General features: G+C 44.3%; 1 protein-coding gene across 5 annotated transcripts in view; it reads right to left on the bottom strand.

Annotated features, from left to right (window-relative positions):
- Window positions 1–1,737: 1,737 nt before the first annotated feature.
- The window catches only part of rarga (retinoic acid receptor gamma a), a 56,576-nt gene continuing 42,139 nt past the window's right edge, over window positions 1,738–16,174 (bottom strand). For all 5 annotated transcript variants that reach the window (XM_067592254.1, XM_067592253.1, XM_067592255.1 and 2 more), the window contains 7 exons: window positions 7,941–8,089; window positions 7,392–7,533; window positions 6,164–6,327; window positions 5,617–5,793; window positions 5,091–5,295; window positions 4,679–4,837; window positions 1,738–4,437 (listed from right to left, as the gene is read on the bottom strand). In XM_067592254.1, the coding sequence (XP_067448355.1) occupies window positions 4,073–4,437; window positions 4,679–4,837; window positions 5,091–5,295; window positions 5,617–5,793; window positions 6,164–6,327; window positions 7,392–7,533; window positions 7,941–8,089 (1,361 nt within the window). In that variant the 3' untranslated portion in view covers window positions 1,738–4,072. The remainder of the gene's footprint in view (window positions 4,438–4,678; window positions 4,838–5,090; window positions 5,296–5,616; window positions 5,794–6,163; window positions 6,328–7,391; window positions 7,534–7,940; window positions 8,090–16,174) is intronic.

Raw genomic sequence — 16,174 nt, 5'->3', positions numbered from 1 at the left:
TGGGTTTAAATATTCGAATGAATTTCTGTGGTATGCGCTCATGACCTACTTTTATGGATTCTTTACTATTTTTTGTGAATAACTGATGTCCTGTGGCTGCCAGGATATTACAAGCGAGATACCCTTTATTAATTCATTGTACATTTCTACCTTTTTCCAGGGGCCTCAGTTATTACATCTCCATCCTTTTTTTCATTTCCAGTGAATAAGTCTTCCCACCTCAAGTAATTAGTTAATCAAGCATCATTGATGTGGAAGGATGAGTATATAGAAATCCTGCCCGGCTCCTTTAAATTCCCCCAAGCACACCCAAACCCTCCCATGGGTTCCCATGGCAACACCTTCCCTGGGCTCAGTATATGAGGCCATTTGATTGTTCCTTGTAAAACAGTGTATAATGTATGGACCTTATTTTAATTCCAATCTGGCGTTATTGATCTGTCTTTAATGATAGTTAATTAAAGCAATCATATAATTGATAGAATCTCATCTCTGTTTATCACCCTCTGATTCTCTCTCTCTCAGACTCTCTATTAATAAAATCAAGGTGAGGCATTAGTATCCCACACCGGTGCCCTGCACAAAAAAAAAAAAGAAAAAGATGTTTACTCTCAGTCTGTTCTTTAGAGAATTTATCGGGATATCAAGAGAACGTGATCTGATCAGTGAGAGTGCCAAGATAGGTCTTATAAAAGTTGTGATAAATTTATAAATCTTGATTATTGGTGACGTTTACAAAGCCAATCTGAAAAAAAAATAAGGCCATCACTAGGGTTTATTTGTTTTATTCATTTGCTTGTTTCATGTGTGCTTTGAACAATTATTTTCAGGTTCCAGAGATGTCCTGACAAATGTGCTGACGTTGAGTTTAAGGCCCCGATGTACTTTCATTTTTCACAGATCAGTAGTCAAATCTCTGATGGCAGCTATAGCATGTGACCAAAACAGACTCAGTTTTGCGTTTAAGATGCTTGATCTTCTACAAGATCAAATATCACTTTGGCAGCTCTGAACATAACTTCAATCAAATCTGAGTCCTTTTGGGACCATGTACTGACTCTTTGGCTGGAAGCATCACTATCAGTTTGCAGATCTCTGATATGCACATGACTAATATCTCATATATCTGATGTTTCATCTAATGTATCTAAAATGTATCTGGTTTTCACTTAAAATATATTTTCAATTCATTGTTTTTTAAATATATTTTTCCATTTGTTGTGTTGTGGTGTATCTCAGGTGGACTATTTTTTTCTGTGTTCCGTATCCATCTTTCTTAAATTCCAATAAATAAATCATAATTGACTGATTTACTGTTTGACTTTCTATCTAACTATCTTGAGACAAAACTACAAGAAAGTCTGCGATTTATCTTTTACACCTGCACTCTTCCAACTGCAGAGTGAACAAATCTTACGAACAGACCTTTATCTGATGTCCTTGTTCAGCAGGAGGCTGTGATTTATTAGCCTCCGCACCCACAGCTCTGCATGACCTGAAGGCATTGCTCTTATCCTCCATATCCATGCAGGGGCGAACCCTGCTGCATGCAGTACACCCTGCAGTCATGGTGCAAGAGCTCCCTCTACTGATGCATCCTCATAATGCCGGATTATATTCACTCAAAGCTATTATTTTACTGTGTTGGAGGATTGTGTAAATATCATGCCTGTATGAGTGAAATTTCTAAACATGAAAGACATTTTTACATGATAAAGTAACACAAAAAAAGTCCAGTAATCTCACAAAAGTAGTTTATTGTGCCTCTTACTGTTTATATGGCTTTTCTTTGTATGACAAGAGTTGACATAAACAGAGGGTAGACAACACCTTGGCCATGTTGAAAAACAAAAAAAAAACAAAAAAAACAACATAATCTCAATATTCTGCCTGCATTACCATCATTAACATCATGACAGCCCAGCAGAGAGAGAAGGGATGAGGTCATCACACAAGTTTCATGTGTGACAGCACCATACCGAGGACATTCATCCTATGACTGAAAACATGTTAAAGCATTCACACGCGCACGCACACACGCAAACATTCACTCACACACACACACACGCACTCGCGCACAACTCAAAATGAGGAGACTTGCCCATATTCAGAAGATGGGACCTCTCACCAACTACAGAAAGAATGTTCATATTGCTTCAAAGAGAGACAGAAAAAAAACCTCTGTACTGTGTATCAGCTGCGTTCTCCCAGCTGATCGCCTAGTGAGACGTTTTGGCAATATAGAAATGATACATGAGAACACATAATCCTCCGCAGATCGTTTAAAGAGAAGTGAGGATACCGTATACACAAGAAGACAAGATGATATAATGGCTTTTGGGATGAGAAGGCAGTTTGCTGCATGGATGCCAGCGCGCAAGAACAGGCGGGGCAGTGATGATGATGACGGTGATGATTTGTCCCCCCCCCCCCCCCACTCCCCCCGCTCACCCCTTTAAGAGAGTCAGACTGGCATCCATGCTGTTGTTCAGACTTGTCACCTTCTATGTATACGCAGAGGGGTTGAGCCGATCAAAACTGAGTGAAGAATACACACATAAATATTGCCTGTTTCTAGCGTGCCTGCAAGCAGCTAGGGTTTGGTCCTTACTGAAAAGCCCTGAGTCTGATTCCAAAATATCTTCCATAAGGATTCCTGCTTTAGACTTGCATATGTCTTTGATCGTTGTAATGACGCATATGTTGCTACGATGTGTGGATGTTTTTTTTTTTTTTGTGTATTTGTCTACTGACATCATCGGGGAGTGCTCTAAGGTTGATTGTATTCAATATGCTGTCATCGTTCGGACATGCTGATGGAGATATAAGCTCACAGATGTTAGAATCTACTCTCAGCTGACGAGATGTGCCTTACTTGAATAGAGGATCACAAAAGTGCTACATATACGGTCAAGTGTAAATCTATGTCCGGGCACTCAATGCCAGGTCGGCACATCTGCTAACAGCTGAGGGTAGAGTGAAAGGAGTGTGTTTGTATGTGTGTGTTTGTGTGTGTGTATATAGATGGAGGGTGTGTTTTTTTTTTGTGTTAGTGCATGGTGTGAGTGAGCGCTGGATCATGGCTGGAGTCCCTGCCAGTAGTCAAATTCATGCTCCAAAGATGACTTTTCCTAACTTTGGCACAAAGTTTATTTTCCGCATTGACAGCGTATGTTGGCTGCAACGAGAGCAAAAATAGAATAATGCCAATTCCCTGATAACAGAAACTGATAAGTCACTGCAACATAACAATAGTCCTCTGGGTTGATTATCATTGACATCCACAGTGAGCCAAAGTGCCCAAAAAAGCCCCAGCTAAGCATATGTAGCTGTTAAGGAAGACCCAGCCAGTTCTGATTACCCTTCTTTCCCTCTGAATATCTTCTCAGGAAAGCTCTTCAAAGAAAAAAAAACGTGTCTAAAAGGATTCATATATAAAACCAGAATAACAAATAAAAGACAAAAATATAATGGTATATAGATATGTATGGACTTATTCATAAAATTGAAAAAAAAAGAAAAGAAAAGCTGAAAACAATATTCAAAAGCAATAACCACAAAAACAAAGATTAGCATACTTGATTTGGTTTTGCCCTGTACTCTTGTTTTCTTTTGAGAAATGTGCTTGTTGTAATCCATCGGAATCAACTGCTCAGTTCTGGTGTCTGGTTTGGCCGTTCCCCTATTCAGATATAAACAACAATAGTGGAAAAAAAAAAAAGAAGAGACATTTAGCTTTCTCAAGTCGCATTAACTTCCCTCTTGGCTATGCCAGGAGTTCATATGGTTTCCTGTCATCTCTCCTTTACTTTATCTTTCTGTAGTTCCTTGTCATGGACCATGTGGCCTGAGTTAGAAGTGTCTGTACACATAAGGCTCTGCTGTGCTCCGCTGTGGAGAACACAATCATGTGCAGTAAGGAGAGAGAGAAGGGGTAAAGGATGGGAAGGCCAGCATTTTCTTGAGGTGGGAGAGAGTGAGGTTGTGTCGTATGTCTGTGTGTGTGTGTGTGTGTGTATGTGTGTGTGTGTGCATGAATCAGTGTATGTATGTATGTATGAAATTTCAAAGTTCACTGTGCCCTCCCAGCAAGGCCTTTCCTCGAGCCATCTATGGCGTCGAGAACCCCCCAGGGCTCCCCGTCACTGTCCGAGCCCCTGTCTCGCTCTTCATCCCCCACGTCGTCATCGTCGTCCTCGTCCTCCTCCTCCGGCGATGGCTCGCTGCCATTCTCTGTGGCCCAGCTGTCGTCCTCATCCTCGGCCTCCTGCTTCAGGACGAGGGCTGGCGGTGGAGGTGGCGGCGGCGGCGGAGGCGGTGGGCTGTCATTGCACTCTGGTTGGTCTTCGAAGGCCTCTGGATTCTCAAGCATTTCCCTGATCAAAGGAGGCATTGGCCCTGGGATCTCCATCTTCAGAGTGATGGCTCTCTCCGCGCCTGGACAGAGAAAATATGGTGATGGTAGATAATTAGTTATCATGTCTTTTTTTTTAAAAATGCTTCACTGCCACACAGAGAACACAAATAAAACACCAAATGACTGAAACTTGTGAGTATTCAGTGTCTGGCTCAAGTTTGTTTGTTTGTGTGTGTGTGTTACAAATTTGTTATGACAGCAGTCAGACCTTTTCCAAGAATCAGAATTTGTTCAGAACTACTCATAGTTCATACTACTGACCCTTGGTGCTGATGCCCCTGAGGTCGGTGATCTTCATGAGCATGCGGGGGAACATGTGGGGTTTGTTGGGCCGACGGCGGCGGGCGTAGATCTTTAAAGCCTCCAGTAGAGGCTCTTGCAGCTTATCCACTTTCTGTGGCTCCTCGAGATCCATACGGTCTGATGAGGGATGCAGAAAGCACACAATATTCTCAGTTGTTTACCAGAGTTATAAATTTTCTGTTAATAAATAAATCAATTTCCAAAAAGCTTTATTTAATCTTTGAGATCATTTTTACACATAACAACAACTATTTAGCTCTTGTTTTATTACTAATCCACTCAAAGCAGACACATAAATGCTGAAACCCAGATTTACTAAAGCCACTTCCTCTTTTCAACTGATAGTCAGTGAATATACAAGCTGCAGTACCTCCACAGATGAGGCAGATGGCACTGAGGAGGCCAGTTTCTGTGTCGTCCATCTCCAGGGGTAGAAGCTGGCCAGCGAAGGCAAACACCAGGTCTGTGAGCGGTCCGAAGCCGGCATTGTGCATCTGAGTCCGGTTCAGAGTCAGGCCATCTGAGAAGGTCATAGTGTCCTGTTCTGGAGTGTAGCGTGTGCAGATCCGCAGCATCTGTGTGAGCAAAAGAAGATGGAAAACTTTGTGAGCACTGAGCTTAATATTCTATTAAATATTAAATATTTAAGGAGATATAGAAAGTTTCTCCACAGCAGAAAAATATCTTCAATTACAATACAGCTGTGTTATCCTATTTGTGTGTAACTATTTTCATACCCAACATAGAGAAGGCTCAATATAATTTGGGCAAACCCTCCTGCACTACCAACTTTTACCACCAGATGCCAGTATTTCATCATCTCAGAATGAACTGTTTTTCTTTTTGTCCAGTCATTTATTTGTAGGGAGGAAAAAACAAAGACAGTGGTTCCTCACCAGTATGTCCAGGCAGGCTGACTTGAGTAGAGTGATCTGATCAGCGATGGTGAGGGTGGTGAAACCCGGCAGCCGCTTGGCGAATTCCACAATTTTGATGATGCATTTGGTGGAGAGCTCACTGAACTTGTCCCATAGACCCAGATCCAGCTGGACACGGTGGTCTGAGCTGGAGTTCTGAAGACATACACAAAAACACCCACAGATCAGAATGTTGCGACAGTGAGTAGTATGCAACTGTGTTTGCATCAGGCGAGCACGTCCTGTCCGAGCCTCACAACACATTTACATTTTGCATCAATCAAGAAAAAAAAAATCCATTTACATGTTGCATCAATCATTCAGGGGCCACACAGATGGCTTAATGGGGAACTGAATTAGTTATGCCATCACTATGTCGGGAAAGCTACGGTGAATTTACGTCTTTGCATGCAATTTGGAAACCCTCAGTGACGGCATAGCTTTGTTGTTGCTACACACAGTGAGTGTTAGGCGTATGTGTGTGTGTGTGAGTGTGTGTGTCTGTCTGTCTGTGTGTGTGACTTACGGTGGTGTATTTGCCAAGTTGGCAAAGTGACGGGAAAGTTTCTTGGTGAGCTTTGCTGACTTTATTGACCAGCTCCTCTAGCTCTCCACTTAGCTCATAGCTCTCTGGAAGCACCACCTCCTCCTTCACATCTTTCTTTTTCTTGTTTCTGTCGTTACGCACCGCTATGTAAAGAAAAACAAGAAAATAGAGGAAAGATTTTACATTACTTTTCACAAACTTTTTCTTGTGCTGTGTCAGAGATAAGCTACAGAATGTTCTTCACTATCTGTGATCACATGTAAAAACATCACTCATGCTCTGTATCTTTTACTACTGTCAAGGACATTGTGCTTGCTAGTGGAAACCAGAACTCAGTTGCAACTGAGGTTGCTCTTAACAGTATTAACATATTTCCTTTAGCACGGCACGGACGCTGGCTATCTCTTTCTTATCACCCGCTCTCTTCCTTGTCCATCTCTCTATCCACTTGACCGGTGCACATAAGCCAGTCCTCTACTCTCTCCCTCTCTGCCTCCTCTCCCTCCTCCTCCCATACTTTCCTTCCTCTCAGGATATCCAGTAATAGCAGAGGCACAATGTGATCCCGGTCTTAACACACATCCCACACAAACATTACACCCACATACATGTCCCACGGGCTCTGTGAAGGGCAAGGAACTGCTGCTTACACACACAGAAGGTCAAATTAAATAGGGCACAAAACTGGGTCTTTGATTCCGCAAACAGCATGAATCGTGCCAACATTATATCTCTGTCAAAACTCAGAATCTTGTTTTCTGCCTTGTTGTCTCTATGAATGAAAGCAGTGTCTGTGTAGGCCAGAGGGGTGAGGTTTTGTGGTGAAACAGGAAGTCAGAATCATTTCGTAAAGCGATTAGTCATATGATTGGTACAGTGCTCAGCCTCGCCCCGATCACCACCCCTGGAAGGCTCATCATCTGCTTCTTTCTCTCTGCTGCATAGTTTCCCAGAGTGCCTAGGTGAGCATTAATAGATTAATAAGTCACAAGTCACATTGTGTGAATCAGGTCAGATCTTTCTTTTGCCGGTGAAAAAATCTGATCCGAGTAAAGTAGAATTAATAAATAAAAAGATACGCAAAGGTAACATCTGTCACCTTGTGTATGTGTGTCCACACATGTTCTTGGGTGTGTATGTGAGTGAATATCCATGTTTTGGAAGTGGTTCTGTCTGTGCCTTGGGACTTCATTCCTGGGGGACTCACCTTCCTTGGACATGCCGACCTCAAAGCACTTCTGCAGCCTGCAGTACTGGCAGCGGTTGCGTGTGACCTTGTTAATCTGACAGTTCTTGTCTCTGTGGCAGGTGTACACCATGTTCTTCTGGATACTGCGGCGGAAGAAACCCTGGAGCATCAGGAAGCAAGAGACAAAAGGGGAAAGGGCAAGAGAGAGAGAGAGATTATGTATTATAGTGAAGTCATCAAATCTCTTCTTTTAACTCTGTTCAGCTTTCTTCTCATTTGAATCCAGAAACAGGAAAATGAAACACTGTTTTCTAAATCTTTGCATTTTGACAATAGGGCCTTTTCACTTTCTTCCTTCTCAATCATTCCATTTCTCATTTTTCATACTATAATCTGACCAATATTACAGAAGTGAAAGTAGTGAATCATCATGGCTCTTTTCTTATTATTGGGATGCAAAGGCATGTAACTAATAATTCTTGCAACCCAGCATTTTTCTAAATGTATGTGATAAATCTGGACGAAGAAGAGCTTGGCTCAGGCTAAGCTCCGGCAGGTTCTTCTCACCTTGCAGCCCTCACAGGAGCTGACCCCATAGTGGTACCCTGAGGACTTGTCCTGACACACAAAGCAGGGCTTGTAGACCCGAGGTGGGGGAGGTGGAGATGGAGAACTGGGTACCATCTCCTCTGAGCTGGTGCTCTGGGTCTCCACCGCTATGGACAAGAAGAAAAAAAAAAAAGACAACAGAGCACATGAGCACATGATTTGTCACAAATCATTGTCCTACAGCTATTGCGCAGTCTGAAATGTCACATGTGCACTTGTCAACATATATTGCAGATGTGGACAGTCACGGCGTGTCTAAAGCATTCAAACATGATATGACAGCTGACAGCATTTCCTTTTTCTTTTCTAACTGATTAGTGTCGATTTGTGACGCCAGCAAGAGATGCTGAGAAACAGTTGTGTTCAGCTGGTAAATAATGCCTAGAAGTTAATTGAGATACATTATCACACATTCTTTTTTAACTCCTCTCTCTGTGGGTGAAGACTGATAAGATTAGAGAGAGTGGCTGATAGAAAGAGGAACATACTATGAACCACAGGCAACAGTTTCTATCACTAGGCACCAATTACAACCCTGAGGGGCAGTACTTAGGTGCATATTTGGGGAGATTATTTTTCTGTGTAAACACAGAGAAACAGTGGAAGGATGACTGTCTGACAGCAGAGACAAAACTGTTTTTTACAGCAGGTAAGCAAGAGTGCAACTGATTGACAGGTTCTCTGATAAGGCCAGGTAACAGAGTGAGCTGTTTCAGCCAGGAGTCAAAGCTGGCTCTTCGTCATTCCACAGACTGACAATAGCTCACGATGACATCTAGCACGCATACAGCAGACGCATGTCAAACCCACATGCGTGCAAACCTGGTGCAAAGACTACTTCTCAAACTGGAACACAAATGTGACGTCAGCGCTACTTCAAGTCACATACTTGTTACGCTACATTAAACTTTGCTATATTCCAAAGTGGAACCTGTATAGGCTCCTTTGAATGTCCGAGTGTGCAGCTTATGGATTCCATACTTCCCCTGAGAAACATAAGCCGCTGCGCACACATACAACCAGACCCTCGTCACACATGCTAGCCTGCACAAACTCACAGACACACATGTTGACTCCCCCTTATCCAACAGCACTTCTTTCAACTTTCACCCTTGGTCACCCCTCAAACTTCAACCCCCTCCCAACTCTGCATCCCACCACCCCCTGACACACAAACCCTATTTTTCTCTTGTTTCCTGGCCCTAAATTCCTCAGTGCAGCCCTGCCAGGTTTTAATAGAGGCCTAGGCTCGTAAGGCGGCCTATAAAGGCAGTCCCATGGCTGGACTGGAGGCCCCAGCCCGGCTGGCCTACACTTTATTGGGACTCGGTCACCTTGGGCAGCTATTCACACCACCAGCTGTAGCTCCCAGCCCGTAAAAAAAGCCAATCATAAAATAAAAAACAGGGAGGCTCTAAAATTCTAACTTTTACTGCCCCCACCTCCCCCCCAGCACCTTCAATGGAAAGCACAGAGCACTAGCCTAAACTTAACCTACAACCCCCCTCCTCCCCTCTCTCACACCCAAGGCTGAGGCAAAAACCACCAGCTTGGCTTTTTACAAGAGAGGGGAGACTTCAAAAAGAAGAAAAAAAAGGGGGCATAAAAAGAGGAATTTGATAAAAAACAGAGAAAGGGGCAGAGGGGGGAAAGGGGGAGGAGAGGACACAGTTGCTCCTAAGGGCAAGTCTTGTTCAAGACCAAGCTGACCATTACTACCACTTTGGCTACAGCTGCTGTGACTGGCCAGCTACTACCTCATTAATGATAGTAACAGAAATATGTCAGACATTTTTCATTTGTTGCCTGCTGCTCAAACATCTGTTTTTCATATGTATTTTTTATATTTGACTATTCACAATCTGCATTCAAATTCCTCCTTTGAAAGCCTTACTTTGCTGGAGGCAAAGATGTTTTCCATTAGTTTTAAGAGCAATCCCAAAGCCAAATGTGCAAATCAATCTAAAACCTGAAGTTTACGCCCGCTGAATGTTCCTACAGCAGTTCTCATATCTCCTTGGCCAGAATGTAACAAAGCAGCAGGGTCAGTGGGAGAGCAGAAACCCTCTGAACGTGCCATGAACCTCTGTGTTTATGCAATAATAACAGCAGCAAATGAGGCTCCAGACTGAGCGCTGACAACCCCTTAGAAAAGGACAAACCATATGTGGCGTCAAGTAACGAACACTGACTGACACCATCTAAATGGAGAAAGAAAGCGAGCCAAAGAGAGAAAGGCCATCCTGAAGAAAACTCAGACAGCGCGGAGAGAGAAAATACATCAGTCTCCGTCAACACGTTGAACCTGGTTCCTGCCAGAGAACATGACTCCTGTGCCCGCCTCCCAGACTTCGCCTCATTCAGCCCGCTCCATCCAAATCCCCCACACCACTTACCCCAGGGCGCCACTGTAAGAGGGCCCATTCAGGCAGCCGCCCTGAGCCCCTTTCCCCAGTCTCCTCAACTCAGCTCATCACTGTTTAGAAAACAAAGCCCTGTGAAATGAGAGGCCCTCCTTATCAGCGCTCCGAGGCCTGGGGCACCATTTGCATGACAATCCGCCGGCCGAGGCCTGTGAGGCGATGACGGACGGATGAAATGAGAGGAGTGGGATAGGTGGGTGGCTGCTGTTGTTGGGGGAGGAGAAGAGGGTAGGAGAGGCAAGAAGGAGGGATAGTTGAGTTATCAGTAGCCACTGTTCGTTTCCTGCTAAGTATCAGTTTACTCCCTAATCCCTTCTCTCAATGCTCTCTGTGCTCAAGTGGCCCAGCTGCACTGACCAGGCCTAATCCCCTGGTCATATATACACACAGATACTATTCAATGCCTACAAACTACACACACACGCACACAGGAGGATAATATTCAAAAGCTACAAACTAGCAAACACACACAACAATCCGCCCACCACTACATTACACTGAAGTGATTCAGCCTGTGTGGGATGCGTAGTACATCATCTTCCGCAACCTCATTAGGAGTGAAATGTAAGTGCACATGACAGAAATAGCTGTTTAGCTGAAGGTGACTTCAACTGGGTCAATTACATTAAATTCTAGGTCAAGTCAACTGGGCCAATCAACGTCCCTTCAGGTTCAACAGATACAATAGGAGAGAGCAGGAAGACATAATATAGAGAAACAAGGGAGTTTCTGGCAACAATAAAGGTGCCTGTTGTTCACCCAACTGGAAAGGGGAGTATTTCTAATGTATGTGAGCAAAGGCCTGACTATGCGGCTTGTGTTTTGTGTTGCAACACACTCCTTTTAACTGAGCAGCATATGACATTCTGGCAGGGTAACAAGTATTCTTTCACAATAGGCCTGCACATTTTGACTACGTGACTTGTTGGTGTGATTGAATCTTCGGTGGGACTCTGTTCCAGAAGTCTAGTCTTGGCATGTGAGAGCGAATGCACAAGCTGTTTCTGTGAGAGGACAGGGTATATACAGTACAGTACATGAGTGAGTGACACACACACACATATTTGTAGGTGTTCCTCTCTGTGTTTATGTCGTTTGCGTGTCAGCAGCGAGGCCCACTCACTGTTGCCTCTATTTGATTTGCAAATGCGGGACTGTTCGTAACAGTGTGCCAGTGAGTTCTACTGTTCCCCATTAAGATATCCTCCTGTGTGTGGCACATTGTGTTCATGTTTTTTTTTCCCCCTGTTCGTGTTACTGCAAGCATGGGCATGTGGGGCCTTTGTCTCCATCTCTACCTTCATTAAACAGACTACAAAGCTTGCGTGTTTCTGTCGAATGCACTGAGCAGTAAAAGAGTGTGTGAGACTTGGAGGCAGCGTGTGAGAGAGGGGCACACAGTAGGGCTCACTGTGAAAAGGGGAGTGGGTATTGGGCAGACAGTAGTGGCAGAAGGGGAGCAGATTGAGAGAGGATGGTGAACAGTGGGCTGGAAGACTTGCTGGCACACTAGGTGGGGCCATCGAGGGTGCCCTTGGTCCTCTACCTCATGGCAGAGGCTACAGCACGACAGGGTGCACACTGAGTGACCATCAACGCACCGACGGGTTTCATGAAGAACTGGGCTTCATAAAAGAGGAAAAGAAAGTACCACACCCTTGTCAGTGGTGCCAGCAAGTTTCACTCTCCTTCTCTCTGTTTCTCTGCCCACGTCTTCCTGCCATCCCTCTGAGGCTTCTGCTACAAGGTCCCACACAACAGATTCATTTCCTTCCTCTTTTCAGTATCAGTTTTTCCGGAGGATCTCCGTCACTGCTTTTGTAACTTCTCTGTGTCCCTTACTGCTACACCTTGTTACATGTGCTCTCATTCCCCACAGGTCGAATAATTCTGCTTCTCTGTTCAAGCTCTGTTGCACACAGTTGAGTCACCTGCGAGCTTTCAAGTGGGAGGTCTATCGAGTCTCTATTGTGTGAGTTACACAAGCACACACAATGAAACCTGCCTAGAATCGAGAAAGAAATAGTTTATACGGTGGTGAAGTCAAAAGCTGGGAGGAGGGAGGGAGGAATGTGTGTGTGTGTTGACATGAAGGGGGGATGCTTTCATTAAAGGTGCTGAGCTGCAACGCCTTTCAACAGCTGTCAGAAAGCTCATTACCTGGGCTCCTACAGACACACACACATACATACACCCACACACCCGTAAAGAGGCCGCACTAAGCTGTCTTTTGAAACAAGGTCTATGATAAAACTCGGCTGCCGACCAGGAGATGGCTCAGCAGTGAAAACACACCAAGCTGGCCAGGAGTAGTGAGAAACCAGACATTAACACACACACACACACACACACACACACACACACACACACACCCCTCCAGGAATTTACACCTTTATGTCAGAATCAGCAGAAAGTCATGAAACACAAAGAGAGACAGACACATGTGTGAGTGCACATGATGCACACATATGATCTGAGAGCAGATGTACATGTATAGTAGAACGTTTTGGCTCATAGGTGCCATGGCGGCTACTGACAAAACTCTGGACTTTTGAGAATGGCACGATGTGACATGGCACACAAACTCCTGCCAACACACACACACACTTCACACTTCTTTATCTATCGCTCCCCCAAAAGAAAGCGTACAAGCAGAGCAGAGCAGAGCAGGAAAGGCAGCAGGTGGGATAAGCCTGTATCCTCAGGGCACATTTTAAAAAGTGGAATTACCCTTGCAGTCTGCTGGTGCTCTCAAAACACCCTTTCTTCTTTACAGCACCTCATAAAGGGCCTTTTGATATTTTCTTGATGGAGTCAGCCAAGCCAACATTTGGCAGCAAGCACCCCCCTTTTCCTGCACCACACAACCCTGTCAAGAAACACACAAGTGGGCTTCAAACAGACAAACCTGCCCACCAAGCTGCCTGTCCCCTATGAACCCAGCAAAAAACTTTCCTTCCAATGTCCTTGAATTAAACCTGAGGAAGGAGGTATTAAAAAGAGAGGGAAACATCATTTCAATGAAAGGATTTTAGTCATTGGCCTTTTATGGTTAGCGCAGGAAAAAGCAGACAGTCAAGTGCAGATCTGTGGAAAAAATGTGCCCCCTCATCCCTGTGGTGAGCTCCAGCTGACTCTTCATCTGCCCACCAGAAGACATAGAGGAACAGAGCTCTCCTCCGGTGACTGGAGAGTGAACCCAAACCTGGCAATCCGCTGCAGGCCTGGGCCATTGATCATGTCAAGAAGACAGGACAACTCACGGGCAGGCGAGGAAGCAGACAGCGAGTGGAGGCAGGCAGGCAGGCAGGCAGGCAGGCAGACAGACAGGCGAGGTGAGGAGAGAAGAGAGGAGAGGAGAGTCATCGAGGGAAACCCTGAGTCTTTGATCCCCGGGTTGTTTCTCGTCCTCCCAGACTTCCTCTCACCATCTGTAGCCCTGGCTCTCACCTGTCTGTCTCTGGCAAGGCCACTAGTGCTCATTCAATTGCTATTGCTTCCTCTCCACAACAATAGAAACCTACAAAAGTAGAAGTAGCCCAGCCGTGGCTGCAGCCTTGCTCTGTCAGAGGAAGTGAGGGGAAAGGAGGATAACGTAAACAACAACAGTAGTAGTCACCCCTGCTCATTGGGGAAGCACCGCAGACCAAAGCGTGCAAACGCAAACCTCTTATTGGAAGGAACAAACACACCCACAAGTAGTAGCACACAGTTCATTCTCACTCAGCATGTAAATGTCTGTGCCCGGCATGTGCACACACTACACTAAGTGTTTCTTCTATGTTTTGCTGCTAGGCCTCGCATATGCCGCAGCTCAGTGACTGCTTTAAAAAGTCACAGTCATCTATTTAATATCTCTTCTCATTTTACAGAGTCCTCCGTCTATTCACTTTGAAGGACTTTAAAAGCAGCACTTTGAGAAAGACAAAAGTGAAAATTGAAACTGTGAGACAGCAGCCAGAAAATGACTGTGGCTTCCTGATTTGTGGTCCACGTATGTAGTGATTTTTGAAACACTGCAAAACTGGCATAAACTCCCCCTTAAACTGGCACAAACACTTTACTCATATCAGATGTACAAAAAAGTCTGAGAAACTTCTGCTTTGAGTGGTTCAGTGGAGCAATGATGCATATAAGAATTTTTCACTTTTGCTTGGCAACCAACCGCCAACATATTGCCCAACTGTGTGTCTGGGCGGAGGCTGTCAGAGCGCAGACAAGATATTCAGATTGGGGCCATACAGTGATTCATTTCCTTCTCTATCTGCGTCTCGATGTATTGGAAGTTCCATGTCATAATAATATGGGGAAACAAAAACCCATTTTGACATTTTGAATATTATCATTCAGAGAATCAAAATATGTGATAGAGAAAGTAAGCAATGCCCATTCAGTCAGTTCCCATAATAGCAGTGCACCCTGAACTCATTCAGCATTCTTGAACAAAGCATAAATCATCCCAAGCAACCCCTCACTCCTTCGCTGGATCGCTTCCTGTCTAACTGGCTGCCTGTCTGGTTTTCTCTCAGTGTTTTCTGGCAAATGTGCTCAAACAGTGGAGCACGAGCTGATAAATCCAGGCCTACTGATAGAATGACTACAGCCGGCTCTCATCCAATCACAGGTCATGCTACAGTGAGGAAATGGACATATTCTCTGCTAGTTTGTAGCCAGTGAAGAGCATGTGCTTTATTTCCTGTGTCCATGCATGCCTGCTCGTGAGTGCCTGTCATGTGTGTAAGTGAGAATGCACTTTTTGTGTCAGAGTCTGAGTAAGACATGACACTGCTGGGGCTCACTGAAACAGCGAGTGTATGTACATGCGCTTCAGTAACCTGGTTATTGCCAGCTTTCTGCAGTAAACTCAGTTCTTCCTGATAAACAGATTAAGAAAAAGCAAATTTATACAGTTACATTGCTACTGGAGAAACCTGATTTCTTATATACACTTAAACTAGGTTTATTAGTGCGATTTTACATGTCCACATGTTCACAACAAAGAGCCGAGAAAGTATGACAGTGAAAGCAGTGGATGTGGGATGAAAGGAAAGTACTGTGGCAGTGCATCCGTGTATCCAAAATAAATAAATCCAAACTCAGACTAAAACTGAAACTGAAATTAAAATAAATAAGTTCCTACAACTGGGAAGTAGAATATTTGTATGATTCAAACACATGCGCACAGTAAGGAAAAACTGTGTGGTCTGACAGTCCCGATCAAAATTATGACAGTGGGTTGGAGACAAATCTGATTATGGAGCAGCTGTAAAGTTTTCAAGATGTGAACACATTCTCCTGTTTCCTGCCTTAACCTGATTTCTCCCAATAACCTGGTTTCATGTGCAAAACATAGTCACACAGACAAACACACACACACACCCTTCATTAACATTCATATTCTCCCAGTAAAAAGTCCCAAACTGTCAGCTAAGCACACAGTTACAGACATATCAAGCTTACACATACCTGTTCCCCCTCAAATGATCAAACAGGCAAAATATACACAAAGACACTCACACACTGAAAAGAACACGTATACTCACAAACAAATGAACTAATGCAACAATATACAAATGAACTCATGCAACTCATTTCCAAAAAAGTGGTCATGGCAGTTGCACATACGCACATTGGCAGAATTTGACTAATGTCGAGGTGAAAACAATGCCAGCGGTCCTTCCTCCCTCCCTCTACCAACATCTCCTCCATCACTCTCCACCCCGGAGCCCAGATAATAGCTGTACTACACCAGCCGCCCACCACTCCCTG

This window comes from Thunnus thynnus, chromosome 6 (assembly GCF_963924715.1).
Source record: "Thunnus thynnus chromosome 6, fThuThy2.1, whole genome shotgun sequence".
Classification (NCBI taxonomy): domain Eukaryota; kingdom Metazoa; phylum Chordata; class Actinopteri; order Scombriformes; family Scombridae; genus Thunnus; species Thunnus thynnus.
Note: the sequence above shows the minus strand (reverse complement) of the source record. Positions and strands in the feature narration are given on the sequence as shown.